The sequence below is a fragment of the Sesamum indicum genome, linkage group LG6, assembly GCF_000512975.1.
Source record: "Sesamum indicum cultivar Zhongzhi No. 13 linkage group LG6, S_indicum_v1.0, whole genome shotgun sequence".
In the NCBI taxonomy this organism is placed as follows: domain Eukaryota; kingdom Viridiplantae; phylum Streptophyta; class Magnoliopsida; order Lamiales; family Pedaliaceae; genus Sesamum; species Sesamum indicum.
The window spans coordinates 4,459,227-4,487,010 of record NC_026150.1 but is presented as its reverse complement, the minus strand read 5'-3'; the positions used below and the strand labels follow the sequence as shown (position 1 = coordinate 4,487,010).

General features: G+C 37.1%; 2 protein-coding genes across 2 annotated transcripts in view; both read left to right on the top strand.

Moving 5' to 3' along the window:
- The window catches only part of LOC105163713 (proteasome-associated protein ECM29 homolog), a 24,198-nt gene extending 2,028 nt beyond the window's left edge, over positions 1–22,170 (top strand). The window contains exons 4-35 of the mRNA XM_011082155.2: positions 943–1,079; positions 1,171–1,261; positions 1,412–1,494; positions 1,601–1,707; positions 1,944–2,096; positions 2,541–2,605; positions 3,448–3,535; positions 3,642–3,720; positions 3,810–3,918; positions 4,002–4,061; positions 4,225–4,343; positions 5,252–5,630; positions 5,744–5,928; positions 6,019–6,091; positions 8,622–8,772; positions 8,889–9,058; positions 9,243–9,587; positions 10,784–10,951; positions 11,059–11,352; positions 11,637–11,813; positions 13,220–13,483; positions 14,101–14,199; positions 14,383–14,567; positions 15,867–16,202; positions 17,303–17,456; positions 17,579–17,689; positions 18,916–19,083; positions 19,592–19,715; positions 20,513–20,668; positions 20,758–20,870; positions 20,953–21,012; positions 21,542–22,170. Coding sequence (XP_011080457.1) covers positions 943–1,079; positions 1,171–1,261; positions 1,412–1,494; positions 1,601–1,707; positions 1,944–2,096; positions 2,541–2,605; positions 3,448–3,535; positions 3,642–3,720; positions 3,810–3,918; positions 4,002–4,061; positions 4,225–4,343; positions 5,252–5,630; positions 5,744–5,928; positions 6,019–6,091; positions 8,622–8,772; positions 8,889–9,058; positions 9,243–9,587; positions 10,784–10,951; positions 11,059–11,352; positions 11,637–11,813; positions 13,220–13,483; positions 14,101–14,199; positions 14,383–14,567; positions 15,867–16,202; positions 17,303–17,456; positions 17,579–17,689; positions 18,916–19,083; positions 19,592–19,715; positions 20,513–20,668; positions 20,758–20,870; positions 20,953–21,012; positions 21,542–21,736 — 4,998 coding nt within the window. The 3' untranslated portion in view covers positions 21,737–22,170. The remainder of the gene's footprint in view (positions 1–942; positions 1,080–1,170; positions 1,262–1,411; positions 1,495–1,600; positions 1,708–1,943; positions 2,097–2,540; positions 2,606–3,447; positions 3,536–3,641; positions 3,721–3,809; positions 3,919–4,001; positions 4,062–4,224; positions 4,344–5,251; positions 5,631–5,743; positions 5,929–6,018; positions 6,092–8,621; positions 8,773–8,888; positions 9,059–9,242; positions 9,588–10,783; positions 10,952–11,058; positions 11,353–11,636; positions 11,814–13,219; positions 13,484–14,100; positions 14,200–14,382; positions 14,568–15,866; positions 16,203–17,302; positions 17,457–17,578; positions 17,690–18,915; positions 19,084–19,591; positions 19,716–20,512; positions 20,669–20,757; positions 20,871–20,952; positions 21,013–21,541) is intronic.
- On the top strand, positions 23,043–27,210 carry LOC105163712 (isoleucine--tRNA ligase, cytoplasmic). The gene is made up of 2 exons (XM_011082154.2): positions 23,043–23,668; positions 23,993–27,210. The coding sequence occupies exons 1-2, from the start codon at positions 23,135–23,137 to the stop codon at positions 27,008–27,010; spliced, it is 3,552 nt and encodes a 1,183-aa protein (XP_011080456.1). The 5' UTR covers positions 23,043–23,134; the 3' UTR covers positions 27,011–27,210.

The following is a 27,784-nucleotide window of genomic DNA, read 5'->3' as shown; positions in this document are numbered from 1 at the left end:
TTAGTATGGTTTTTGCAAACCTAATTACCTCTTCAAAGATGTACACCCCTTGGTGGTCATTAGCATATACAAATTTATGGGAGTACATGGTTTTTCTCCAATTGCTTTGAAGATAAAAGTGAACTCACACTTTAAAAAAAAAGAAGATTTTTACGAGCAATAATGCTTTGATAATGGATGTCATATGTATATGGGTAAAGATGGAGTAGAAAAAGCTATGGGCTTTCCAGTGAAATGAATCAACAATTCTTTTTGGGCTTCTTTCCTGCTTATTAACTGCTGCAAGAACAGTATCTTAGGGAATTTGAGGGCTTTAGAATTCAAGCTTGAAGTTTGAATCTACCTGTTCTCAAGAAAGTGCTTAAAAGCTCGATGTAGTAGAATAAGCTGGTTATTGATTAGGAGCTTGACTGCATATAAATTCTGTTGCTATTGGAGAGTTTTTGTTTTGCATAGAATTTCATTTGCATGTTTTAGGTCATTGAATAAATTTATTTTCGTTTTTATTTTTGAGTATTGTGCTTGGGCTGTTGCTTTTCCTTGGTTCTCATTTCCTTTGTTTTCCATGTCTACCCTGTTATTTCTTCCAATAGAATCCTGGTTATGTATCAAAAAGGAGGGCTAGTGTTGGACAGGGATTTCCTTAGATCTGACATGCCTGCTACTTTATTATTATTTGCTTCCTACTTAGATTTCTCACATGTTTTGAAAGTTTTGATCTGATACTTCTATGATATGTGGTCCATATATAGGGAACTACATCCTTTCAGTCCTTATTAGAAACAATTCTGGTGTTCTTTCAGTAATTCTGGAAGGAGGTTTTTACACACAAGATAAGAGCATGCTTTTAATTTTTCCACTTTAGGTTTCTTTGTGACTGTTGCCATGCCTGGATGCTTTCAATATTGCCTGCACTGATCTTTATGTCTTTCTTGGTTTTAGGTAATTGGTGAGTGCCATGCATCTCAAGTCAGTGACGAAGTTCTGGAAAAATATAGGATATTAGTTGGTTCTAAGGACTGGGAAATATTTCTTGAATTTTGTCTCCATACGATTCTGTATCAGCCATCCTCTCAGAGGTCAGACCATTGTCACATTTATATTGCTAAGTACCTTTTTTTTCATATTTTAATAATTCAACCTTAAAAGATGATAAGGTTGCGTTTGCAGTGGAGGACGCCCAGCTGGGCTTTCAACTGTTCAATGTGAACGTGTTACTGGAAAACATCCAGTGACAAGTGATATGCTAAGAAATAGAAAGGTACGATTTGTAGAATCACAAACTACCAATGGGTGCACCGCCTATTATTCAAAGTATTGTCTAACATTTACCTAGACCACCCTCAGAATGTTCATACATGGCTATCTTGTGTTTGACGGGAAATATCTCTTGTTTATTTCAATTCTGTAGTCAGGAATGCTGAATGTTATTGGAGCTTTGGAGCTTCCTTCCGAACTTGTTTATCCTATCTATATTGCCGCTTGTGCTGACAGGTAATATTCAGTTTACCCTCTGAAAATTTTTGTTTGCAAATTATTTTTTGAACATTTTTCAAATTTTTTATATGGTGTATGTGTTTTGGATTTTGTTCTCTACTAGTCATGAATATGTTATCAAAAAGGGGGAGGAGCTTCTGAAGAAGAATGCTTCTGGTGTGAATTTAGATGACTTGAACCTGATCAGCAGACTATTTCTATTGTTTAATGGTATGGAGCATTGCCTTTTCAACTCTTAGAGAACTTACACTATGTGATTTTATTCGTTGATTAAATGCTTGATCAGCATTAATTTTCCTGAATTGGGTACAAATAGTTTGGGGATAGAAATTGATTTACTTCTTGGAATACCATAGATGGCATACTTTGATTTAGTCCTTTACATTGTTAAGTGGCGTTTTAATCAGTTTGCAAGTGGCGTTTTACTTTGATTTTCTGACATGTAGGAACTGCGGGATCTGATAATATTGCTCCAGAATCCAAAGTCAATCCAGGAAATCTAGCTCTCAGATTGAGATTGATGTCTATTTTCTGCAGGTCGATTACTGCAGCAAACAGTTTTCCATCAACTTTGCAGTGTATTTTTGGCTGCATATTTGGTAAGCCGAAAAGTCCGTTTTTATTTTTTAATCCTGCGCAATTTATTCACACTTGAGCTTTAAGCTCAGTACAAAGACAATATTCAGTACCAAGGCTGTTCTAATTATTCCTTTTTCTCCTTATTTGATAAATATTCGAAGTGTTGGATATTAAATGTGTGATAGAGTTTATGGATCAGTTGCTACTAATCACATATCTCTATGTGCTAGAAGTTCTGGATGTTATTAAATCTAAAACTATTTGGTTTGCTGATTTTCGTTAAGGGGAAAAAGAATAAAAGGAAGCAAACAGCTTTCTGGCCCCAGACAAAACTATCATGAAGGGTTCTGATTGACTGCAAATCAATATACTCATAACCTCTTATATTGAGGTTATAGTTTGGCCTTTTTGGGTCGTCAAACTATATTCCCTTGCCATTTTCATATACCTATTGTTTTATTCAGGAACTGATGCCACCTCCAGATTGAAGCAGTTAGGTATGGAGTTTACAGTTTGGGTCTTCAAACATGTAAGTTGATTTTAGTTTGTCTCATATTCATCTTATGAAATTCCAGTGGGATGCCACAGATGCATCAAGATGAAACTTGTTTGTAGCTATAAGAGATGGATTAGTGATATGATAGCATAATTGTAATGCTTAGTCAATGTCTTGTAAATTCATGATATGAACCCTTCTTTTCTTATTTCTTTTCTGTTCATTCTACTAGAATCTGTATGTTTTTGTGCTGTAACCTGGCGGATGTCACGTGCATCTCTTCTTCAGTTCTTATTCTGGAAATTTCTTTTTCTTTTAACAAGGTTAATAGGTTTCATATGACAATTTTTTGGGACCACCATTGCAGCAAAAAGTGCAAGGACTTTTTAGAATAATCATCAGTGATTATGATATATTTTACCAACAGAAGTTCTAAGTGGAAGCTATGGTTGAAATTGATTCATTATTATTTGTGAACCTGCATTATATATAAATGTTGAACAAAGATTCCACTCCCCAGTTTTCTTGAGAAAAACTTTTCTGGACTTTCTATAAATGCAATGTTATTGGTGATCTGACATTTGATTCATAATTGTATTTAATGTTTTCATGAAAAGGAGAATTATTCATTTTGTGTTTCAGTTTTCATATGCATTTTTCTAACTTTGACTAGTATATGATGACTCTGGTCAATTGATAGATAGGTAGTGGGACTTTTTTTTCCCCACAGTAACCTTATCTGCTGAATTTTCTTGACAGCCTCAGCGTGCTTTTTATTTATGTCCCTACAATATTTATGCTTGTAGGATTTAGTGGATGTATTATGTATAGCTTAATACCTTTTTACCACATGTTTGTTTTTTCTATATGTGCAGGCTAGAATGGATCAACTGAAGCTCATGGGCCCTGTTATACTAACTGGAGTTCTGAAAACACTTGATAATATCTCTTCGCTGGATTCAGGTTTGATCCTCTACGTTTGTTTCAACCTTATGGTGTCCGACAGTAGTTAGAGGATTTGGAATATGCGTTATTACATCCTTCCTATATCTTCATTGCATGCATCCAGATGCTATTGCCAGGGAGACAAGAAGTTTTTGTTTTCAAGCGGTTGGATTGCTTGCACAGCGCATGCCCCAACTCTTTAGGTACTTCTTTTAGAATAATCCATATTGTGCTGCCTGGTTATTAGTTTATTAATCTAGTGATGATGTGTTTTTGGTCCTCATCCATTTAGGGATAAAATTGATGTAGCTGTTCGGCTCTTTGACGCTCTGAAGCTTGAGGGCCAGTATCTCCGCATGATTGTTCAAGAAGCAACAAATTCTCTTGCTGTTGCATATAAGGTATTATATCCTTATCTGTTTTATTTTATGTTTTACTCTGTGTTTCGACCTGTGTCTTGATGGAGACTTGCTTTGATCCTTAGGATGCACCCCCAAAAGTGTTAAAGGATGTGGAATTGCTTCTGTTACAAAATTCTCAAGTGGTATGTGCATTAATATACTTGTTGATTTGTTAAAGATACTTTCGATTCTGCTCCTTTTGGCTGGTATTGCATTAGTGATTAATTTAATATGCTCAATTGTTTTGTGGTTAACGTGTATAAAATTTTTCGAGCATGACATTATCTTCATCCTTGTGCTCACTAGGAACAAAGTGAGGTACGCTTTTGTGCTGTGAGATGGGCAACATCCTTATTTGATTTGAAGCATTGTCCAAGCAGGTTTATTTGTATGCTTGGAGCAGCAGATCCAAAATTGGACATAAGGTAGGCTGCCATCTTCGAAATTAGTGCAGACAATTTATATGTGGATTGTGGACTGGATATTACTTTCTGGATCCTAATTTGTGTGAATCAGATTCTAATGATATTTATTAGTCCTGTTAATTGTCATGATAGCTATATCCATGCCTACATAACAAAGAAATACCTGAAATTGGAAATTTTTTTGTAATACAAATAACTGTATCATTTGCTTTTTTGGCTCTTGGATGCTGAATATTTTACACAGGAACGGAACTGCAGAAATTTGACCCTCCATATATTGGACAAAATCGGTAAAATTGAAATGATATCCGGCATTAATTCTCTTGCCCTCAATATGGTCATGCTCTCTCTTCCCTGAATGAAATGTCCTGCAGGCTTAATGGTCCAAATGCCCCAGAAAGTTGTTATAGAAGGAATACTTACCTGCATACCTATTTGGAGCTTCACAAAATTATAATCACATGTTGACTCATTTTTCATTTTTGGCCTTATCCCTTCATCTTTTGCTCCACAAGAAACTAACAGCAACTTGTTGTGAATTACTTCAACTTCACTTAAACATACAGCAGCAGCCAGATTTATACCTGGGAAAGAAGCCAAACATTTGAGAGCTAATCTTTTTAGCCTCTAATTACAGTATGTCCGAGCAGTATTAAGCATCTTATTAAAGTTTAGGTATCTGTCTTGAGGTGAATCAATCACCTCCCAGTGGGTTTCCCTGACTGCACAAAAAGCATTGACCAACAAGAGAGATTTGAAACATGAGAAATGGATAAGAAATTCTTCTATTATTGCAGTTTATTTTCCCTCATGTTGGGCCAACAGAATAATGCTGTTTGTTGTTATTTGAAATTTCAATTCTTCAGCTTTAAATTGTTTTTCTTGAGACATCAGTTATTTATGTGAAGGGAGATGGCATTGGAAGGCTTGTTCCCTGGTGAAGAGCAGAGAAAGACTATGTCACAAAGCATCTCCACTGAGTACCCAAAACTTGCAGAGATGCTTGCTTATATTCTAGAGCAGCAACCAGCTATCTTAGTTTCTGGTGGAATTGGAGATTCAAAGCTTCTTTTTCTGTCCAAGACTTATGTGGCTATGATCAAGTTTTTGTTAAAGTGCTTTGAGGCAGAAGTTACACAAACTAACTGGACCGAAGACTCTGAGTATTTACTCTCAGTGGAAAAATTGTGTTTACTGTTGGAACATGCTATGACATATGAAGGTTCTGTTGAGTTGCATGCATCAGCTTCCAGGGCATTAATTACTTTGGCATCTCATTTCCCCCAGGTAGGTTTAATGGAGTTTATGCAAACAAACATATTTTCATGTATAGCTGTCCTTTTTGTTGGGATTGAATTCTGTAACTAAGTAGAACTTTTGCTCTGATTACTTTCATGTAGATGCTTGCCTCTCGCTATGCTGAAAAAGTTTTATGGCTTAAACAATATCTGAGTCATTTGGACTATGATACACGCGAATGTATGGCGCGTTTACTTGGAATTGCTTCTTCTGCACTTCCAATCACTGCTTCTTCTGAACTTATTGGTGAAGTAATATCTTCAATTGGAGGGACACAAAATTTGAGGTTTTTCTCTTGTATTTCACCTGCAGGGTTCTTTTCTAGGTCTATTTCTGTTATTATCTCAGTGAAAGGCTGACCTTTTCTGTCTTGTAGATTTGAAGCACAGCAAGGGCTGCTATGTGCTTTAGGCTATGTCACAGCAAATTGTGTGTTGAGAACCGATCCTGTAAGTCCATTTTTCTTAAAGAGAGATGAGGGAACAGGCATTTTACTTATTAGTCCCTTAAAAACTGATATGCGTGCACATTTTGGTATGTGCTTCTTAGCACATTTAGCAAGTAGATATGTTGGGTGTTTATATCTGCAAACTGTTGTATGCATGCAATGCATGTATGTTAATTTTGAATGTATATTCTGTACTGTGCGCAACCTGCTTTGTTGTCCATTCCAACCTGTATGCTCCAGCTTTTTGGTTGATTTCATTTGCCTATTGTGGTATGTCCATATCTTGTTGCCATGTGCTTGTGATATAGTAGTTGATTTGTTCTTTCACAACTTTATTTGAAGTGATCTGAACTTGGTTAATTTGATCTAGATTTGTCTGAATGGGGTGGAAGGTCAAGGAAATGGCATTCCTATTTGCAAGTGAAAAACTTGAAATTTCTGATCTAAGTAGCTTTGAAGTTTTGGCTCATTAGGAGTTAGTATTAGAATGTTTTGGTCTTTATCCTCAAATTTTAAAGATTGGAAGAAAGATCAACTTGACTATTTCATATAAATATTGACTACCTTGTTCGTATTTGAGTACCCAAAAAATATAAAGCTTCTTGTGCAAGTGGCAGGAAAAGGTTTCCATGTGATTTTGTTGCATTAACAGCTCCTAAAGTTTGCTTGTTGGTCATTTCTGCACAGAAGTAACTTCACAGTTACTGCTCATCGTGTCAGTTGCATATGCAATTAGATAAGGTCTCTGCTGCCCCTTTCTTGATATGGTGTCTCTTCAAGTTCGTGCACAATAGCTGGTTCCTCATATCTTCCTATCAATGTCAATACTTAATGCTTTGCTTATGTATTACATCACTAGAGCCTGAAACACCTGTTTTTCTCTGTTAATGAGTGGTTTGGGGTGTAAACATATCATGTTTTATATTGGCTCGTAAAGATCTTTGCCAATCTTTTACAACTGATGAATTATTGTGCTAATCCAAGCTTCATTTCAACATAATTGACCTCCTGTTCCCTGTAATGCATCCAGTTGTTACAGAAATAGCATATAGCTCCCTTCTTCTCTCTCCCCCTCCCTCCCACTTCTCAGTTTGTGTGTCAGAAATTGTCTATGGTTAATGAAAATTGTTAATGCTTCTAAATTAGGTTAGTGAAGTCAAATTTTCATAGATGAATTGATAGCTTTATTTTCGGGTCTGAATGCTATCTCTCTCCTTTTCTTTTCTTTCCTGACCCTACACTTTCTGTAGCTTGCCAACCATGTTTGCATGGGCTTCCTTGAGCTGGTTTGAGGGAAAAGAAGTCTCTTTAAGAAAAAAGTTACCGGACTCAAAGTGAAGTTATAATGGAAACGACAAGCAAATTGGTATTGCTTGGGAATCGTCTACATGAAAATATATAAGCTGTGGAACTTGCTTGAAATTAAACATATTTGAGAAGTAAGAGAAACAGACAAATCGATCTCAGCTTTGTATACTCTTGGCAATGCTAGCATTTATATTATGGTTTCAACGACCAAAGGAGGAATAAATCTCCACATAAGACCCAGTATTGTGTTTTTGAGACATACAAACCAGAGAAGCCAAAGCAGTTACATGGAATGCTGAACCTGAAAGTAATTGCTAGTACTTTGGGCACGTGTAATGTGGTGCTTTGCAATTTCAAATTCTATATATACGATCCACAGTATGTTTTCTGTACTTTACGCATGGCTTCCTTGCTTTAGCCTTTAATTCTTCACAGCAAGAAAATGTTGAAGTGGACAAAATAACAATAGTCCACTATGAATTTGCACTGATTTATATGTTTCTCTATTTCTTGAAATACTTTTGATTTATAATAAAGTTTCTCAAATACAGCCAAAAACTATTTGTTACATATTGCTCCAAAGGAAGCAAAGGGTTCTAATCCTGCTCCCATTCTGTGAACAATTGCAGTCCTTGTGTTAAGGTAAAACAGGGAATCATCATGATATTAATGAACATTTCTTCCGCAAATAAATATGGGAAGAGGTTCCCCATTGAAATTCTGCTAAAATTTGTAATGACATCTTTGTCCTATTTTTCTTCCACTAGCATGCTGTCGCAGTACTTTATCAATATCTTTTGTTTAGACCTCTTCAACAATCTTGTATTCCTTGTCTGTTCCTTTGCCTTCCTTACATTCTGTTGTGGATTCTGGTCTTTTGACCTAAAAGGTGTAGAGTTTTCCTCTAACTCATGCTCATTTGCATTCATGTGGCGAGTTTATATGAAATATACCTTATTTTGCATGACTTTTTCTTCCAATAAAAGAGATTCAGATGCTACTGAGTTAGTAGATTTTATTTATATTGATGTGAATGAACCCAATTGGCAGTTTGCTCTTTAGAAATTGATTATGACATGAAAAGTGATTGTATATTATTAGCCGCATGGTTTGTTTGCTTGTTAATGTATGCTCATATACATCTATGGAAATGAAGATTTTGGTGGCTAAAATTGTTACATTGCCTATGCTACTCTTAGTCTTTATCCTTTTTTTTCCACCAGATATCAGAATCAGTGCTTCAAAGTGTTCTAAAATGTTTGGTTGACATTGTTAATAAAGAGACCGCCGCATTAGCTTCCATAGCAATGCAAGCTCTGGGTCATATCGGAATCTGCATCCCACTGCCTCCCCTGCATCTTGACTCTGCTGCAGGTGAAATGATATGTACTGATTATATTCATGAGATTTTGGTATTTTCTTCATCAACCACTGCTACATCTCAATTTGTTCAGTAGCGATAATACTATTTTTCTTATATTGACCTGCAGTTTCCATTTGGAACATTTTGCATGAAAAATTAAGCAAGCTGCTGTCAGGTGATGATATCAAATCAGTTCAAAGAACTGTTATTGCATTGGGGCACATGGGTGTGAAAGAATCATCTTCTTCACATCTGAATGGTGCTCTTGATCTGATATTTGGTCTTTGCCGGTCCAAGGTGGGTGAAAATTTTGAAATTTGATATCTCACATCTCTTCTATCCGTCATTATAGTTTCGTATTCCCAATTTTAATTTAGAATGATTTTCTAAAGATGCATTTTGTGATGTATAAGCTGATTGAGAGTGAAATAGCTGTTTGTTAACCAACACATTCTTTCGGCTACTCCTATTCTTTTAACAGGTTGAGGACATCTTATTTGCTGCTGGGGAAGCTCTTTCATTTTTGTGGGGAGGTGTTCCTGTTACTACTGATGTGATACTCAAAACTAATTATTCTTCACTATCTATGAGTTCTAACTTTTTAATGGGAGATATCTCATCTCAACAACTGCTCCCCTCGATGGAATTCCAACATGACGAAAATTACCATGTTACAGTAAGAGATGCTATTACCAGAAAGCTATTTGATGTCCTTTTATACAGTAACAGAAAGGAGGAACGATGTGCTGGAACTGTCTGGTTACTATCACTTACAATATACTGTGGCCATCATGCGAGCATCCAGCAATTGCTTCCTGATATCCAGGTTTGTGCTTGCCTAATTGTTTGACAGTGGCTAAAGGTGTATGATTCAACTTCTTGTGTCGAAGGTTCCAAGGTCTTGGCGAATCCTAACAAAGTTAGAGCCACATACCTTGATTTGATCTGGAAATGGTTTGGCAGTGTTAAAAGGTGTATGGTTCAACTTGTTATGTCAAAGGTTCAAAGGGCTTGGTGAATTCTAACAAAGTTAGAGCCACATACCTTGATTGGATCTGGAAATGGGGTTAGTCGTCTGAGTTGCATATATAGTTTGATACTTTTTGGAGTTTCTATGTTAAAGGCAAAAATTCAAAGGACATGATATTGTTAGAGTGTGAGAATGGTATATCTTGGGAGCTTGAATTTAGTTGCCTGATGCAGTTTGGCATGTGTGTTGGTGGTTAGTGGTGGACTGAATGGTGTCTAGAGTGGTGCTTTTTAGTGATCTCTTTTTTCTAACATATGCTTCTGAGAGCATGTAGTATTGTTTAAAGAAGCTTCTAGGCTATACTGTTATTTTCTAGATTTGTAATCTTAGCATTTGAGGGTACGTAATTTATAAAATGATTAGAAAATTAATATACAATAAAAAAATTTCCGCTCTTTAAGTTGCGATCTTTTGTGCTTAGATTGTTTCTTGTTTTTCTGTATTGGGATGTTGTTCCACGTGCTTATTTGATATGCTATAACTGGAATTCTAACATAAGTGTTTTTATATTTGCTATATCTGGAATTGGGAGTGGATGCATTACTGCTTTACTTTTTTGATGTAAAAGGATGGGTTCTCAAGTGCTTTCTTTTTCAATGCTTGAATGTTCCATGGTTAGTTTACCTGCACACTGTTCCGAAATTGATGATGAGTTTTTGGTTCCTGTATATTTTTTTTGTTGTGATATTACTGTTTTTACCCCAACCAAGAGAGTTGTTATCAGGGCATTTTCATATGTCTGAAACAAGGTCTTGTTTTTTGACAAACTTTTTAAATACATGAGGTTATCTATAGAAATGATTATCTTCCTCTTTTTTCTTTTCGAGACATCTAAAAAGGTGTACTAAGTCAATCAGAGATCTTTGCCAGCAAAATCTATGTTCTTAGTGTATGGGGTGTTTGTTCGGGACCTGTAGCTATCTGGAAGGTTCGCACGGCATAATTTCCAATTATGCAATATGTTTTGCTGAACTTAAAGCTCTCCAATACAGGAAGCATTCTCACACCTTGTTGGTGAGCAAAATGAACTTACACAAGAGTTGGCATCTCAAGGCCTGAGTATCGTTTATGAACTTGGTGATGATGCTATGAAGAAAAGCTTGGTTAATGCACTTGTTGGAACTCTAACTGGCTCAGGGAAGAGGAAACGGGCTGTTAAGGTCAGGATATAGGGCTTTGTAATTCTTGGTCTAGATATTATTTTCTTTTATGTTTGTTTCCCTATTTTCTTTGTCCTTAATCTGTTATTCTTGGATATAATGTTCAGCTGGTTGAGGACTCTGAAGTGTTCCGAGAGGGTGCCTTTGGTGAAAGCCCTTCTGGAGGAAAATTGGGCACTTACAAGGAGCTTTGCAACCTAGCTAATGAGATGGGGCAACCTGACTTAATTTATAAATTCATGGATCTGGCTAATTACCAGGCTGCTCTTAATTCAAAAAGAGGTGCTGCTTTTGGGTTTTCTAAAATAGCCAAGCATGCAGGGGATGCCCTACAACCTTATCTGAGTTCTTTGATTCCGAGACTTGTCCGCTATCAGTACGATCCTGATAAAAATGTGCAGGTAATCTCTGACAGCTTCAGATTTGAGTAATAACTTGGCTTTCAAAAGAGCTAAACATTGTCGATTTTCATCTTTGACATTTTATGATTGGTTTCCGCAAATTCTGGTTTACCTAGTGAATCTGCTGCTCCGATTGCATACTGCTTTTTCCCATGAAATTTTTATTACTCATTTCATTCTTCCCTTTTAATTTGGTGGATGTACAGACCCATGAGGTCCGTCTTGTATTTTTCGAACTTTTCCCCGTCCGTGATAGCTCTATTTAACCTTGTACACTGCATCAGGACGCAATGACACACATCTGGAAATCGTTAATAGCAGATTCAAAGGGGGCTATTGATGAACATTTGGACCTTATTATCGATGATCTCCTGATACAGAGTGGATCTAGGCTTTGGCGGTCCAGGGAGGCTTCTTGTCTTGCTCTTGCAGATATTCTTCAAGGACGCAAATTTGGTCAGGTTATCATCTAGATATATCCTTTTACCACTGGTCCTGATGATAAGCTATTTTGTCAATCAACATATGAACCAAAGAGGGTAGTGTTTAAGGTTGGGTAAAATTCTAAGGCAATGTAGTTATAATAGTAAGTTACTTCTGGTTTCAGTTTCTCCCTTTGGCAACTAAGTCCTACTTTTGAAACTATTACTGCTGTACTGCAAGGTCCTATAATCCCATGTCTTATTTTCTATCTCAGTTTCGTTCCCCCTTTTATCCCCAATGTATCAGAATGGAGGCACCACAGAGGACTGTAAGAAAATGAGCCAATAGTAATGCAACATCCTGCTGATTGGTCTTCGTCCTAAAGATAGATTTGTCTGTCCGTCTAACATTTGTTATTTATCCACTATAAGCACGACTATCCCTTTGATTACCATACATAATCTGTGTGGTTCTTGTTACATTTTAGCTAACATCTTTATAAATGCTTTGTTTTGAAGAACTATTTCTGTGTTCAACCACCTAAATGATGTACGCACATATGCGGAAAGATTCCATGCGATTCACTTGTTGGGAATAGTTTCTTAAGATAGGTCTTACTTGCTCAACAAATGTTTGTAGGAGCTTTCTAGTGAGCGAGGCAGAATAGAATTATTCTCACTTCCATTACTTGCATGCATGTTTGCACACTAGTTTCTAGATATCACATACATGCACTCCTGCATATATCTGTGGATGCATATACATGCGTCTCCATAAGTGTTTGAGAACACTTAATGAACCTTTTATACTTTTCTGAAGTCTTATATACGTATTACATATTTAATGCCACGTTTATAAATTCGATTTATTACACCTAGGCCCTCTATGAAACACAAAACGATACTTTAACCCTTGAATTTGGAAAGTCAGAACTAGACCCCCTCCAAACATGCTTTCTTTACAACTGTACCCTTCCCAGAGATTTTGAACATTAAATTCTAATGTCACCAAGGATTGAGCTAATATGGAAGAATACAAGATCATAAATCGTTTTTTCTCTACTGGTTGATATCAGTTTATGAGAATGTTGTTTGGTAGCTAGGTAATATCATGATCAGCTAGAGTACTAAGTACAATTGGACCATATATTGCTTCCGAGTTTTCTTTTCAATATAATTGGTATCTTGTCATTGGTTTAACCTAAGACCATCACTAGTTTCTCCATGAGACTGGTTGCATGGTCACTGAGTCCAACTCTGGTTCCCTAGTGTTATCCATGCAACTTTTCCAGAGAAGCTTCTTCTAAGATGCCAGCATCACGCATATGCTGGTTTTCACAGTATTTTCAAGATTCATATTAATATTTCTATCAGATGGTTTGAACTGTCCCATGGTGATGATTTGGCTGGTCTCTGAAGGAGTTTTGTCTCATATCCTGTCGTAGGTGGAAAAGCATTTAAAAAGAATATGGATAGCTGCATTCCGGGCCATGGATGACATAAAGGAAACTGTCAGAAATGCTGGTGACAGATTATGCCGTGCTGTTGCATCTTTAACTGGGAGGTTATGTGACGTCTCTCTTACACCAGTTCCAGATGCAAGACAAGCAATGGCTATAGTTTTGCCTTTGTTACTGACAGAAGGCATAATGAGTAAAGTCGAGAATATTCGCAAGGCATCCATTAGTATGGTTACAAAGCTTGCAAAGGTAAAATATTTGGGCATTTAGAAGCAGCATCAGATTCAATTTGGTTGGCATGCAATTGGCACTCTCAGTTCAGTTAATTCTTCTACTGATGCTTACATGGTTTCTAAGTTCAGCTCTTCAGTTTTATGTTTTCCACACATGTATTACATAATATGCCTTCTCCCTGCTAAGTTGTCCAAGATTTCAATCATGAAAGGTTTTGTTGACTTATCTTCATGAGTATCACATGGATATATCACATATTTCAAGGCCCTGAGACTGGATTACATTTATCTCATTGCTTCACCCACCTTTGGTTGTATTCCCCTTTGCAGTACCAGTGGCCTCCTGTCATGTCCTTGAGTTAGTCTTTTCCCAATGCTCAAGTTGGTTTTCTGTTTACAGCATGTCTGACTATTCTATGCTCCAAACTTGTTAACCCTCATGCATAGCTGATATGCATACACATCTCTTGTAGAAGATACTTATACCGCTGTTCTCCTGATGTCCCTTCACACATTTCTTTTAGAACTAGAACTTACTTCACATATTTCGAGTTGAGAAAAGTTTGCAGAGTTGCACATTGTGGCCTACTTATTCCCATAATTGTTTTGATATTTATTCATCCATATCAACAGGGTGCAGGAATTGCAATTCGTCCATACTTAAATGATCTTGTCTGTTGTATGCTGGAAAGTCTGTCAAGCCTTGAAGACCAAGGAATGAATTATGTTGAGGTGTGGATGATCTTATGAGCACTCACTATGTAAACATAGACGCATATTTTCATTTTTTTCTTTGTTCCATCCCTTGTTGATTTCATTACATTCATGATCTGGATGGCATTTAAGTTGTGAGAAATTATTGATTTCTTTACCTTTTTCTTACCATGTGACTTTTGTTTTCTTTCCAACTACAAGTTGCATGCAGAAAAGGTGGGAATACAAACTGAAAAACTTGAGAACTTGCGAATTTCAATAGCCCGAGGTTCTCCAATGTGGGAAACTCTTGAACTCTGCATAGATGTTGTTGACTCCCATTCTCTAGAACTATTGGTTCCTCGGCTAGCTCAGTTGGTCCAATCTGGCATTGGTTTGAACACCAGGTATTTCTCCAGATATTATATAAGGTTCCAATTGCAATCTAGCATGAGAAATTCATTTGAATCTTGTTTCTTGACATGTTTTTCAAGGAGATTTTTCTAGTATTCATGCAGTTCAATATAAATTTGATATTAGTATGGGCAGAGTCACTACAAAGTTTTATTTACTGTTAAAAGGTAAACCTACAAGTCGTGATCCCTAAAATGTTTGGTTATTTGTTTCAAGAGTTTTCTGTTTGCTCATTCTCTTGATCGTAACTTTTTTGGCCCTTTGATTTCTCTGCTTCCTCATTCTTTTGATCAAAATTCATAAGGATAATAGGTTTGTAAGGCTTAGCCGCTTAGAGAAACCACCTCATATGGTTGGATATACTTCAGTCAGCAAGGTGTTATGTGGAACTATAGTTCACATTTGGAAAAATACAAACTTGTGTGTTGACAAATATTTTGATAAAAATTTTATACTTTTCATATAAATCTAGATGATATTTTCATCTAACAGAAAATGATGTATCCAGGAGTGTGTTACGTCTTTTACTAGTTTAAATCTGCTTTGGGAGTCCTTGAGGTTCTCACTTTTTTCCTAAATTCTATCTATTATAATATTCAGCAGACTTCCTGTGCAACAGTCTGATTCATGGTCTTCTGTTGAGGTCAAAATCTCTTTGTTTAGTTATTGAAGAGAAGTTTTGCTTATATGATGATAATATTAGCATAACTTTTCAGTTCAGCATACTGAGAAACATAAGTGCTGCTGTAACCTTTGTGATTCGTTCTGCCATTAAGGGAAACATGGACAACAAACATCTTTTGATCTTACTGGTTACAATCATCTTTATTCTTGGAACCAATACCTTTTATGTTCTTCTAGCGAAATCTTAAATGACTGTAAGTCAGATGTTGGAGATGATGAGGGTGTAAGTATCTATCACAGATATCAGTTAAAGCCAAACTGTGATTAGCTTACATAAAATGAATAAAATGTTTAAACTGAGAGAATGAGGTCTAGACAAATCTATATGTGGATGTGCACATATAAATTCTCTATTCACATGCCTTTGATACGGAAACATACTCTTTTTATAGTATCTTCATTGCTGATATCTTCACCTGTTGCTGATTTCTGTAACTTTTACCAATTCTATTTTGCAATAAAATTTCAGATCAGTGCAATGATTGTATTGGGGGCTTTAGATCCACCTAAGGATTTTTAGATTTTCGACCTGGAACTGCAGCATATGACATCTTCTTTATATCCAAACATATAATTGGTATAGTTTTTTATTACCACCATTATTGCAGGGTTGGTGTCGCAAATTTTATCAGCTTGCTAGTCCAAAAAGTTGGTGTTGACATCAAGCCTTTCACGGGTACGCTATTAAAGCTTTTGCTTCCAGTTGTGAAGGATGAAAGAAGTGCTTCATCAAAACGTGCCTTTGCAAATGCATGTGCAATGGTTTTGAAGTTTGCAGCTCCATCACAGGCCCAGAAATTGATTGAAGATACTGCAAATTTGCATTCTGGTGATAGAAATGACCAGATTGCATGTGCAATCCTATTAAAGAGCTATGCATCCACGGCTGCTGATACTTTAAATGGATATCATGCCGTTATAGTTCCAGTTATCTTTGTTTCAAGGTTCACTCAGGCTCTTATTATGTTTGCTTTGCTATGATAGTGTTACAGAATCTTTCTTTGGGAAACTATAGCCACATGAGGATATTTCCTTTCTCTACATTTTCTAACTTTCCCCTGTGGAATGATCCATTTGAGCTATAACCTGTCTGCATATTTAGGCACAGAATTCATTTGAAGTATGGTATATGGCGAAGATATTAAACTTTATGTAGTTAGTAGGTATACTTTTTCGCATTCAATTTCTATTTAAAGCAAAAATTAGAATGTGCCTGGCTGCATGGTCTTTTTATGAATCAGTGTGTACTTTAGAGATCAAGTTGCAAAAGGTAGATGGTGGCGAAAGAACATTAGAATTGGTAGATTCACCTGCTTGGTTCTTTGATTTTTTGCTGTAGAACAAAGCAGATGCATGTCTGATGTAAGTTGAAACTCAGACAGCAGGAGAGAATTCCGCTTTATTCTTCAAATCTCATTGATGGAAAATTAAATAAGGACAGAAAATTGGCTGCATTAGAACTTTGATGATGTCTCATGGACTCCATATCATTTCTGCATTCTGAATTACAGTTGAGTGCATATGTTCAATGTAGAATGACAAAGATTCCTAGTTTTTAAACTGAGAACTATCCTTCTAAATATACAAGCTTTGAAAGCAGCACATTTAACCTATTACTGCAGCAGATACTTTTTAGAGCCAGTACTAAACAATCTACATTTTGAAAGAGTTTCATACATCTTTTGAACCTGTAATTTGTAATTTTTTGCATGTGTTTGTATATGTTGGAGGTGCTTGGTAATGATTCTCTAAGCATCGCCTACTGTTACATTCAGGACTCCAGTACCTGGATTACAATTTTAATTTCCGACTTCTTTTAATTGCATCATCAGTTTAAGAACATGCGCTTTTCACTATCTGGGATTGTGTTTTCCTACAAGTTGAACCCCCTTTAGAGATTCGGTCAGTTTCTGTAAATACTGACAGATCACACCTCCACCCTAACTAATATAGTTTATTTATTTCATTCTGTTTTCTGTTTAACCAGCATAATTATCATGACCAATGTCTTTAAGTAAGATGAACATATATGATTCTTCTGCAGATTTGAAGATGACAAGATAATTTCAGGTCTATATCAGGAATTATGGGAGGAAAATATGAGCAGTGAACGGATAACTCTTCACCTATACTTGGGAGAAATTGTTACTCTTATCAATGAAGGGATCACGTCATCTTCATGGGCAAGCAAAAAGAAGGCATGTGCTTCTTTTTGCATATCAGTATCTGTAGAACTTATCCTCTGCTGCCACACCATTATTCTGGTTTCTTCTGTGCGAAAAGTTCGAGTTATTGAATTGTGCTTTTCTGGAATGTGCAGGCATCACAAGCTATATGTAAGCTCAGTGAAGTCCTTGGTGAATCACTATCTTCACATCATAATGTTTTGCTCATGTCGCTTATGAAAGAACTTCCGGGGCGGTTGTGGGAGGTAAGCATATATTTTTATGCATGCAACTTAATCAATCCTATGCAAATAAATCAAGCATTGCTGATTTACCAAAAGCATTTACATTCAATGCCATAGAGAATGCTATTAATAATTTTCAAAAATTGACATCTATGAGTTGTCATACAGACAAGAGAAAAAAAAAATATAAACTCCGCTTGTAGAGGGTTCCGCAATTTATGCGCATTGTTTAGGCACCAAATATAAAAATGAAAAACTGAATATAGAATATGTAGCAAGCTTTTTGAACTAGTAATTGAGAAGACAAGTTACCCTTCTCTGGGAGCAATGAAGCCACTGATGTAGGTCCCTCAGCTGAGAGCAGCAATGAACACATCTTGTAGATTGTTCAAACTCGGGGAATCTAACAACTTATTACTCGATAATGAGACATAGCTTCAGAAGAGGCATAAAGTTATGAAAGAAATGTATGAAGCACCATTGCAGTATCATGGAGGGCATGATGCTAATCAAGTTCAAGTCCGATTTCCCTCGACAAGGGCACCCAAGAAAATCAGCCCTTGGATTCATGTTAATGGGGGTATATAGGTCACTGTAAAGGTTCCGAGAGACATAGGGTAAGTAGATGAATCATAAGGTGGTGCACAAGAATCCTTGGATGTGAAGTCTGGAGCTGCTTATATGATAGCACAGTATGATGGGATGGTAGAATTTTTTCCAGTACTTACAACCGCATTGCAAAGATGCCAATATATGATCTTTCACCAATCAAATCACATTTAAGGTGGTACTCTAATTAGGTTAAGAATGAACACAGGGATTGAAGGAGGAAGATGATGCAGTAGGAAGTTTGGGACAAGCCCCTTGGTGGTGGTGTTCCTGAGATATAAAAGCCCTAGCATGCAATTTTCATGAAAAGGCAGGAAAACTCGATTCTACCTTTGGTCTCACTGGAAGCTGGGCCATGGATATGTAATCTCAATCAATTTTTCTTGTTTTGGTAGTCGTAGAAAGTAGTAAAGGAAAAGAAAAAATGTAGTGTCTATTATTGATTATATCTATCCAAACCAAATAATAAAAGATATGCAAAAATCCTAAATATTCTGACAGTCGTATGTGCTACTTCTCATCTAATTTGCTAGGTTTCTAGTTTTCTTGATAATTATCCTCTGTGTTGTAAGAACTATCATAGAGCAGACTGATAGTCTTTCTCATATCATATAATTTCAGTATGTGTTATATGACAGGGAAAGGAGGTGCTGTTAAATGCATTATCTGCCCTCTGTACTTCATGCCATGAAACAATTTCTGCTTTGAATCCTGATGCTCCAAGTGCTATATTAAGCCTTGTATCTTCTGCATGCACAAAGAAAGCACAAAAATATCGTGAAGCAGCTTTTTGCTGTCTTGAGCAGGTATGTCTAATCATTGTTATTTCCTCTTATACATGCTTCATCTTGAAATGTGATGTTCCAAACTTGTTTTTTCCTGCCTGTTGGATGAACCAATAGATCTGAAACATTTATGCATATATGCCTCTAAATTGGTCGGTCAAATATTATTTTCTTTCTTGGATTAGAAAATGCTGATGGCAGTCAGCATGCCACCAGTTCATGGCCAAATAAAAGAAATTGAAGAAAGAAGCTGCAGTGCCCTTGCTCATTGTGGTGCTGCTAAACACACAGAGACAGACCACAACTTAAATAAAGAAATACAAATGACATATAAAAGATAACTAAGCAAAATGGATATGATGCGTGAAAACAAAAAGTGGAAACTGAATTTGTAAAGCATTATATTGAAGTCTTGAAAGCAAGATCTAATGATTATGTTCGTCATATTATTTACTTTTATCTTTCTCTGAGTTTCTTATTTGCATCTTTTTGGCTAAAATCTTCTTTCTCATTTTTGGTTCTGTTTTAGGTTATTAAAGCATTCAATAATCCGGAATTCTTTAATATGGTTTTTCCATCCCTATTGGAGATGGGCAAATCGCTTGCCCCTACCATGTCAGGTCAAATATCTTCGGCAACTGATGATAAAGCAGGTACTTCCCAAATCCTTTACCAGTGCCACCATCATCCCTCTTAAAAATGAAAGACAGCACCAGAGTTTGATGGCATTAGTATATACAATATTGATTTTCACACTTTCTTACTGCAGTACCACATTCTTTCTGAAATCTGAAGTAACTTTCCCAATAAAAAAGGGAATGGCACTTCATTGCTCTCACTTGAATATCATGTCTCGCATCAAGGATACTATATAGATAGAAAATTCAAATGATTACTCTCTGTCTTATTGTCACCAAACGGGTATCCTATGACACTGTTCTTCCTGAGAATCATATTGAAATGCCTCTATTCAAGGTTCCTTCTTTTCTTTTTTTTCTTAACGCTGTACACCTAATTTTTGAATCCAGGGGGCTGGCATGTTGTGACCTTGTCCTTTTCCCCACAAAACAAGCCCCTGAAAACTTGGAGCCGTATCTTGACTACTGCCTTTGTGCTTCTCTACACCGTCTGAAAATCGTCAAACTACCTAAAATTTCATTCTTCGTCCTTGATCCTGATAATACCTCCATGATATCAGGACTTCCATCATTACCATCAGGATCACATGTTGAGAGATCAATACCCCATTAATCACTATCTACCGTTATTTCAATAGAGAAATTCAAAAAGAGTTTTCTCTGTGTTTTATGGGCATAAATTGGATATTTTTTGTCATATTCACACATCTAGTTTGAGTTACTGGCAGAATACAAGTTATTCAAAAGTTTATAATTTTATTTGTGACTCATCAGATAGTTGGTCTAAGTACTACTTTCTTGTTGCAATGCAGATGAGCCAGGTAGTTCACCAGCTGCTTTACATGATAAAATATTAAGTTGTGTTACTGCCTGCATCCATGTGGCCCGCATCCGTGATATTCTTGAGCAACAGAAAAACTTCATTGATTTCTATTTATTTTCTTTCTCCCCTAGTTTCTCGTGGACAGGTGCCTTCAGTTACATTCATTTCATTATACTTCTGCCCTTGATCAAGTTTGTGTCATACTCATGCTTTATATTTTCATGTTATGGACAGTTAAGATGTCGGTTTTTTCTTCTATAAAAGAGCTTTGCTTAAAGTTGCACAGCAGTGCAAACAACTTGCAAGACAGCTCCACGCATACCAGCATAACTGCTTTTGTTCATGAGGTAATGTGTAATCACATTGTTCTTTAATTACAACGTCAAGACACTTTTGTGGACTCTAATCTGACCATATAAATGCTTCCAGTTATTCTGTACTCTGACACCTGAATTGCTGAAATCCCTTCGCACAGTGAAAATTGGGCAGGTAGGTTATCCTCCCGATTCTCCCCTCTTGCTTCATTTGTTAGCCTATATTTGTTGAGTTTATCCATTTATATAGTATGCATTAGCGGTATGAGTGCCTGAATTTTCATTGTTGAACACATGGGACAAAATTGCGTCATCGACAAACAAGTATTCTATGCAGAGAAGGTTGTAATGCAAGTTATTTGACACACACAAAAAAAAAAAAAAATCGGTTGGCTCAGTTTAAAACGTTGAACAACTGGTTGGTTGACAATATAATAGAATCATATTTGGTAAATTAATCAAGCTTGTAAGTTCATATCTTGAAATATCTATTGAATACTCTTAAATCATTTGATGAACGCTCACACATCTCATAAGATATTTAAGGAATTCATAAGCTCAGCTTATACATCCTCTTTATTTCCGTCCATGTATAGGGCCGTAGTACCCCGCGGTTATATATCTCTATCTCTTAAAGATTACACTGACGCATGCATTTTCACTGGATTGAATATTTGTATCACCTTCTTATGTATTAATCTCAGGTTCACATAGCAGCTGCCGAATGTCTTCTGGAGTTAACTAATCAGTACACAGCCTCTCCACCAGCCCAATGGACAGAATTATCATTTATGACCGAGCTTCTTGACCTGTGCGAAGTAGAAAAAAGCGAACAGGCTAAGTCTTTGTTGAAGAAATCATATGACATCCTACACAGGCTCAAAGACGTAAAACCCTGAGCTAAAATCGCTGAAAGCTCTGATTACATTTATATCTTCATCTAGACGTCCTGAAGAAAACATACGGTCTCTATCATTTTAAGGTCCCCTGTGGCACAATATCATACATGTTACATAATTTTTACAGAAGAAAAACAGAGTAAAGCTGCGAATGAGAATGGACGGTTCCAGGCAATCTTTGCAGCTTCAAGCAAATGGTGAGGTCCACAGTTATGTGTAGAAGGAATCCTCATATCTGATTGAGAAACAGATGCTCCTTGTGATCTTCCTGAATCTTGATCTCAAAATCCTTGTTAAGATCACATTCTAAGAAGGAATATGAAAATGGAAATTATGGGACTCAACTAAAACTGGCAAAAGGAGTGCCGGATGTCCTTTTGTTCTACTTATGTCGAAACGACAGTTCAACCAATTGATTGTTGGCAATGCCGGCCCTGATCCTAATCGAACTATTATATGTTCCTTACATGCATAATATTGTAAAATATGAGTGTACGATTTGACATTTACAATGGTTTTTACCTTTGGCGTAGATAGTATTGAAAATAATTTTTAAATAAAAAACAATGTTAAATAGTCTCGTAAAATAGACTTGTATGCGAATTATATGATTATACAAAATAATAGTATAGTTTAAAATTTAAAAGATTAATTTTCAAGTATTTGAAATTGATTATATTGCCAAGAAATAAATTTTCAAAGTGCCCACAGATAGTTCATTCTACTAGTATAATCTGATCTCAAGATATTCAGAAAAGCATTTTTATTTACTACCCATACTGGGTATGTACTCTATAGTACTACTATTATACATACGTATCTAATGTGTACATTTATATCAATATAAAAGATAATGGTGTCTACATTCACAAATAACGGTTAGTGACACCATTGTACTATTTTTAACTAAACTGTACTCCTAGTTAGATAATTTTAAAGATTTATTATAATTACTCTTTTGTCCTTTTTATAAAAGTGATTCCACCTGATTTAAACACTACTACACAAATTCTTTTGTTGTTTTAATAGTACTTTAAGTTGATTTTTATTTATTTATTTTTGCATGTGATTTATTAGTTTATATATTTTATTCATACTTATAATGTGTGAAAGATTATATATATACATAGATGGCGTGCCAAGCGGCTAGTGCAAAAAAAGTTAATGGATATCCACATTGCAGATCTTGAAGTGGGCCAATCCATTGGGCCTGGACTGGGCCCATTTGTCATCATTTAGTGCAAGCCATTTTAGTTAATTGGGCTGAAGCCCATTAAGTTCAGTAGCGAGAAGTTAGTAAGGGAAAATCAAAATCTAGTAGCACCATTTTCACGCAAAGAATACTCCAAAACCCTAGCCACTACTCTCCGGCGGCATTGCGGCGGCGATAATTCTTCAATGGACGACGTTTGCGAAGGCAAAGACTTCTCCTTCCCAGCTCAAGAAGAAAAGATCCTCTCATGGTGGGACGAAATCGATGCCTTCAAAACCCAACTGGAACGCACCAAACATTTCCCCGAGTACATCTTCTACGACGGCCCGCCGTTCGCCACCGGCCTCCCTCACTATGGCCACATTCTGGCTGGCACAATCAAAGACATCGTGACACGGTATCAGTCGATGACGGGTCATCATGTGACCCGGAGATTTGGATGGGATTGCCACGGGTTGCCCGTGGAGCATGAAATTGATCAGAAGTTGGGAATTAAGAGCAGAGAGGATGTGATTAAGATGGGGATCGGAAATTATAATGAAGAGTGCAGAGGGATTGTGCAGAGGTATGTGAGTGAGTGGGAGAAAACTGTGGTTAGAATGGGAAGGTGGATCGATTTTCGGAACGATTATAAGACGATGGATTTGAATTTCATGGAGTCTGTGTGGTGGGTGTTTGCTCAGTTATTCCAGAAGGGTCTCGTCTATAGAGGTTTCAAGGTTTGAAGTATTCTTACTTTTTCTATTGTTGTCGAGTAACTTAAGTTCATATTGTTTGGTGCTCTTCATTTCTATTTGTCGATTGTTGCTTTCTGGAATAGTTGTAATGTCTTGTAGGAAATATGTTACTTACTGGATAGTTGATAGAGTGAATTTCAGAATAGGGGCATTTTGATGACATTTGATGATCATACTCCTGAAATTTGTTACTCAGACAAGTGAGGGGGTTTAAGGAGAGCGATATTGTCATGTTACAGTATATGCAAAGATATTTTTGTCATATTTAACTACTGGTCTTAATGGCTTTGTATATTGCTTCTGCAGGTTATGCCATACAGTACAGGTTGTAAAACTCCATTGTCGAATTTTGAAGCCAATTCCAACTATAAGGAGGTTCCTGATCCTGAGATAATGGTAGCTTTTCCAGTAATCGATGATCCAGATGGTGCATGTTTTGTTGCATGGACCACAACACCTTGGACGCTGCCTAGTAATCTTGCACTTTGTGTCAATGCTAATTTTGTGTATGTGAAGGTCCGCAACAAGTTCAATGGGAAAGTTTATGTGGTTGCTGAATCACGTCTAGGGGAGCTTCCTGTTGAAAAGGCAAAGAAAGCGTTACCTGATGGAGCTATTGGTGGTTCTGAAAATTCAAATTCAAAACCCAAGGCTTCTGGTGGTAAAGCTAAGAATGTTGAAACGTATGAAATTTTGGATAAGTACACTGGCGCATCTCTTGTGGGAAAGAAATATGTCCCTTTGTTTGATTACTTCAAGGATTACGCTGATGTGGCATTTCGAGTTGTTGCAGATGACTATGTAACTGATGATAGTGGTACTGGAGTTGTTCACTGTGCTCCTGCATTTGGTGAAGATGATTACCGGGTTTGTATGGAGCATGGCATAATTAGCAAGGGGGAAAACTTGGTTGTAGCTGTGGATGATGATGGTTGTTTTACTGAGAGAATTGTCGAATTTAGCGGGCGTTATGTCAAGGATGCAGATAAAGATATTATCCAAGCAGTGAAAGAGAAAGGCAGGCTCGTGAAATCTGGAAGCTTTACCCATAACTATCCCTTTTGTTGGAGATCTGACACTCCCCTCATCTACAGAGCCGTACCCAGCTGGTTCGTAGCCGTGGAAAAGATAAAAGATCAATTGCTTGAGAACAATAAACAGACATACTGGGTACCGGACTTTGTGAAGGAAAAGCGTTTTCACAATTGGCTTGAGAATGCGAGAGACTGGGCCGTCAGTCGAAGTAGGTTTTGGGGTACTCCACTTCCATTATGGATCAGTGAGGATGGCGAGGAGATTGTGGTCATGGATTCCATTGCAAAACTGGAAAAACTTTCTGGTGCCAAGGTGACTGACTTGCATCGTCATAAAATCGATCATATAACAATCCCGTCAAGTCGTGGCCCTGAATATGGTGTTCTCCGACGAGTGGAGGACGTGTTTGATTGCTGGTTTGAGAGTGGTTCTATGCCTTATGCATATATCCATTATCCATTTGAAAATGTTGAACTATTTGAGAACAATTTCCCTGGGCATTTTGTGGCTGAGGGGCTTGATCAAACTCGTGGATGGTTCTATACTCTCATGGTTCTGTCAACTGCACTTTTTGGAAAACCAGCTTTCAGAAATCTCATTTGTAATGGGCTTGTATTGGCCGAGGATGGAAAGAAGATGAGTAAGAGATTGAAGAATTATCCTCCACCTGCTGAAGTTATAAATGATTATGGAGCTGATGCACTACGATTGTACATTATAAACTCTCCAGTCGTTCGTGCTGAACCATTACGATTTAAAAAGGATGGTGTGTATGGTGTGGTGAAAGATGTTTTCTTGCCATGGTATAATGCTTATAGGTTCCTTGTGCAAAATGCTAAAAGACTTGAAGTTGAGGGACTTGCACCATTTAAACCAATTGATCAACACATTCTTCAGAAGTCCTCAAATGTCCTTGACCAATGGATTAACTCAGCAACTCAGAGTCTAGTCCATTTTGTGCGGCAAGAAATGGATGCTTATAGACTGTACACGGTGGTTCCTTATCTCCTAAAGTTTTTGGACAACTTGACAAATATATATGTTAGATTCAATCGAAAGAGACTGAAAGGTCGAACTGGAGAAGAAGATTGCAGAACTGCTCTTTCGACTCTTTATTATGTGCTTCTAACAGCATGTAAATCTATGGCTCCATTCACGCCGTTCTTCACCGAAGTTCTTTATCATAATTTGAGGAAAGTTAGCAATGGATCAGAAGAAAGCATTCACTACTGCAGTTTCCCTGCAGTAGAAGGAAAAAGAGGGGAACGTATTGAAGAAAGTGTGAACCGGATGATGACAATTATAGATCTTGCACGCAACATTCGTGAGCGCCACAACAAACCTCTTAAAGCACCACTTAAGGAGATGGTAATTGTACATCCTGATGCAGACTTCTTGGATGACATTGCTGGTAAGCTGAGGGAATACGTGCTCGAGGAACTTAATGTGAAGTCTTTGGTCCCGTGCAACGACACTTTGAAGTATGCTACCCTGCGTGCAGAGCCTGATTTCAGTGTTCTAGGGAAAAGGCTTGGTAAATCGATGGGTGTTGTTGCAAAGGCAGTTAAGGCAATGTCAACAGAAGATATCTTGGCTTTTGAGAAAGCAGGAGAGATTACTATTGCATCACATGTTTTGAAGCTTAGTGATATCAAGATAACTCGGGAGTTCAAGCCTCCTAGTAATGTGAAGGCTGAAGATATGGACGCGAAAGGAGATGGTGATGTCTTGGTTGTATTGGACTTGCGTCGGGATGAGTCTTTGTACGAGGCCGGAGTTGCTCGTGAGATTGTGAACCGAATTCAGAAGTTACGGAAGAAAGCTGCACTTGAACCCACCGACTTGGTGGAGGTCTTCATTAAATCATTGGATGAAGATAAAACGAATCTCCAAGAAATTCTTGAATCACAGGAACTATACATCAGAGACGCACTTGGGTCTTTGTTGCTTCCCTCTGCTTTGCTTCCGCCTCATGCTGTGGTTCTGGCTGAAGAGAGTTTCCATGGGATTTCCAATCTCTCTTTTGCTATCACCTTGACTAGACCAGCTCTGGTATTCAACTCAGATGCCATTGTTACATTGTATGCTGGCAACACCAAGTCTGCACATGGATTACAAACCTATTTGTTAATGAGAGATCACCATAATTTGAAGGCAGAGTTTCAACTTGGTAAGGGTAAGCTCAAGATCAATTGCATTGAAGATCTACCTCCAGTGGATGTGGCATTGGGTGAACATGTATTCTTGACCGTTGGTGATTACTTCTCAAGCAGTAAGGGGTCTCTCTGAATTTTTGTTATCCTTATTTCAGTTCGAACTGAATTGTTATTGTTTTGAATGCTCATCTAGAAAGATGAGCATTTTGTGGGGAATGTTTTTTTGCCGGGAATTTGTGATGTTACAACCATACAGCGATAGTATTCTGTATCTGGATTTTACCACCCTGTATTTCCAAATTTTGTTCATCCAAAAGGTAAGAGAAGCAAAAACTGTCTAGTCTTTTTCTTTCTAAGACTTTGCGTGCGAACACTTGCATAGTTTTGCTGAATCTTGATTCAACCTGACCAATCCCACAAACTCATCTGCCCTGGGGTTGGATGCTGCAACTGTTCGAGCAATACTCTTTTATCCTAGTGGCAATGAAGAAAGGTAGATTCAGTATTAACTTTAATTACATTAGCGATGGTATTTCTCCTGTATGCATGATAACAAATGGACTAATCGTCAGGCAGCCAGTTTTGTTAAGAGGATAGCTGTTCAAAGTCGATAAAAATGGAATCCAATTATCATTCTAGAACTTCATTAGTTCTCCTATTCAGCGTGTATTGTTTCAAAATTCCGAGCAACAGGTGGTTTTCATATCATCTTCACACAGCCTCGTGGGATTTCTTTCCTCTGCACAATAGTCTTTTGCATCACATTCATGTTGAAGCACTGGGATTAAACCAGTGTCAATTGCCCGTCTCCTCAATAATGCAAGATTACTACCAAAAAGAATCTTCCTGCTTGCTATTTAGTCTTGGGAACCACAACAACATTCATAAATAAACTGATCTGGTTGAA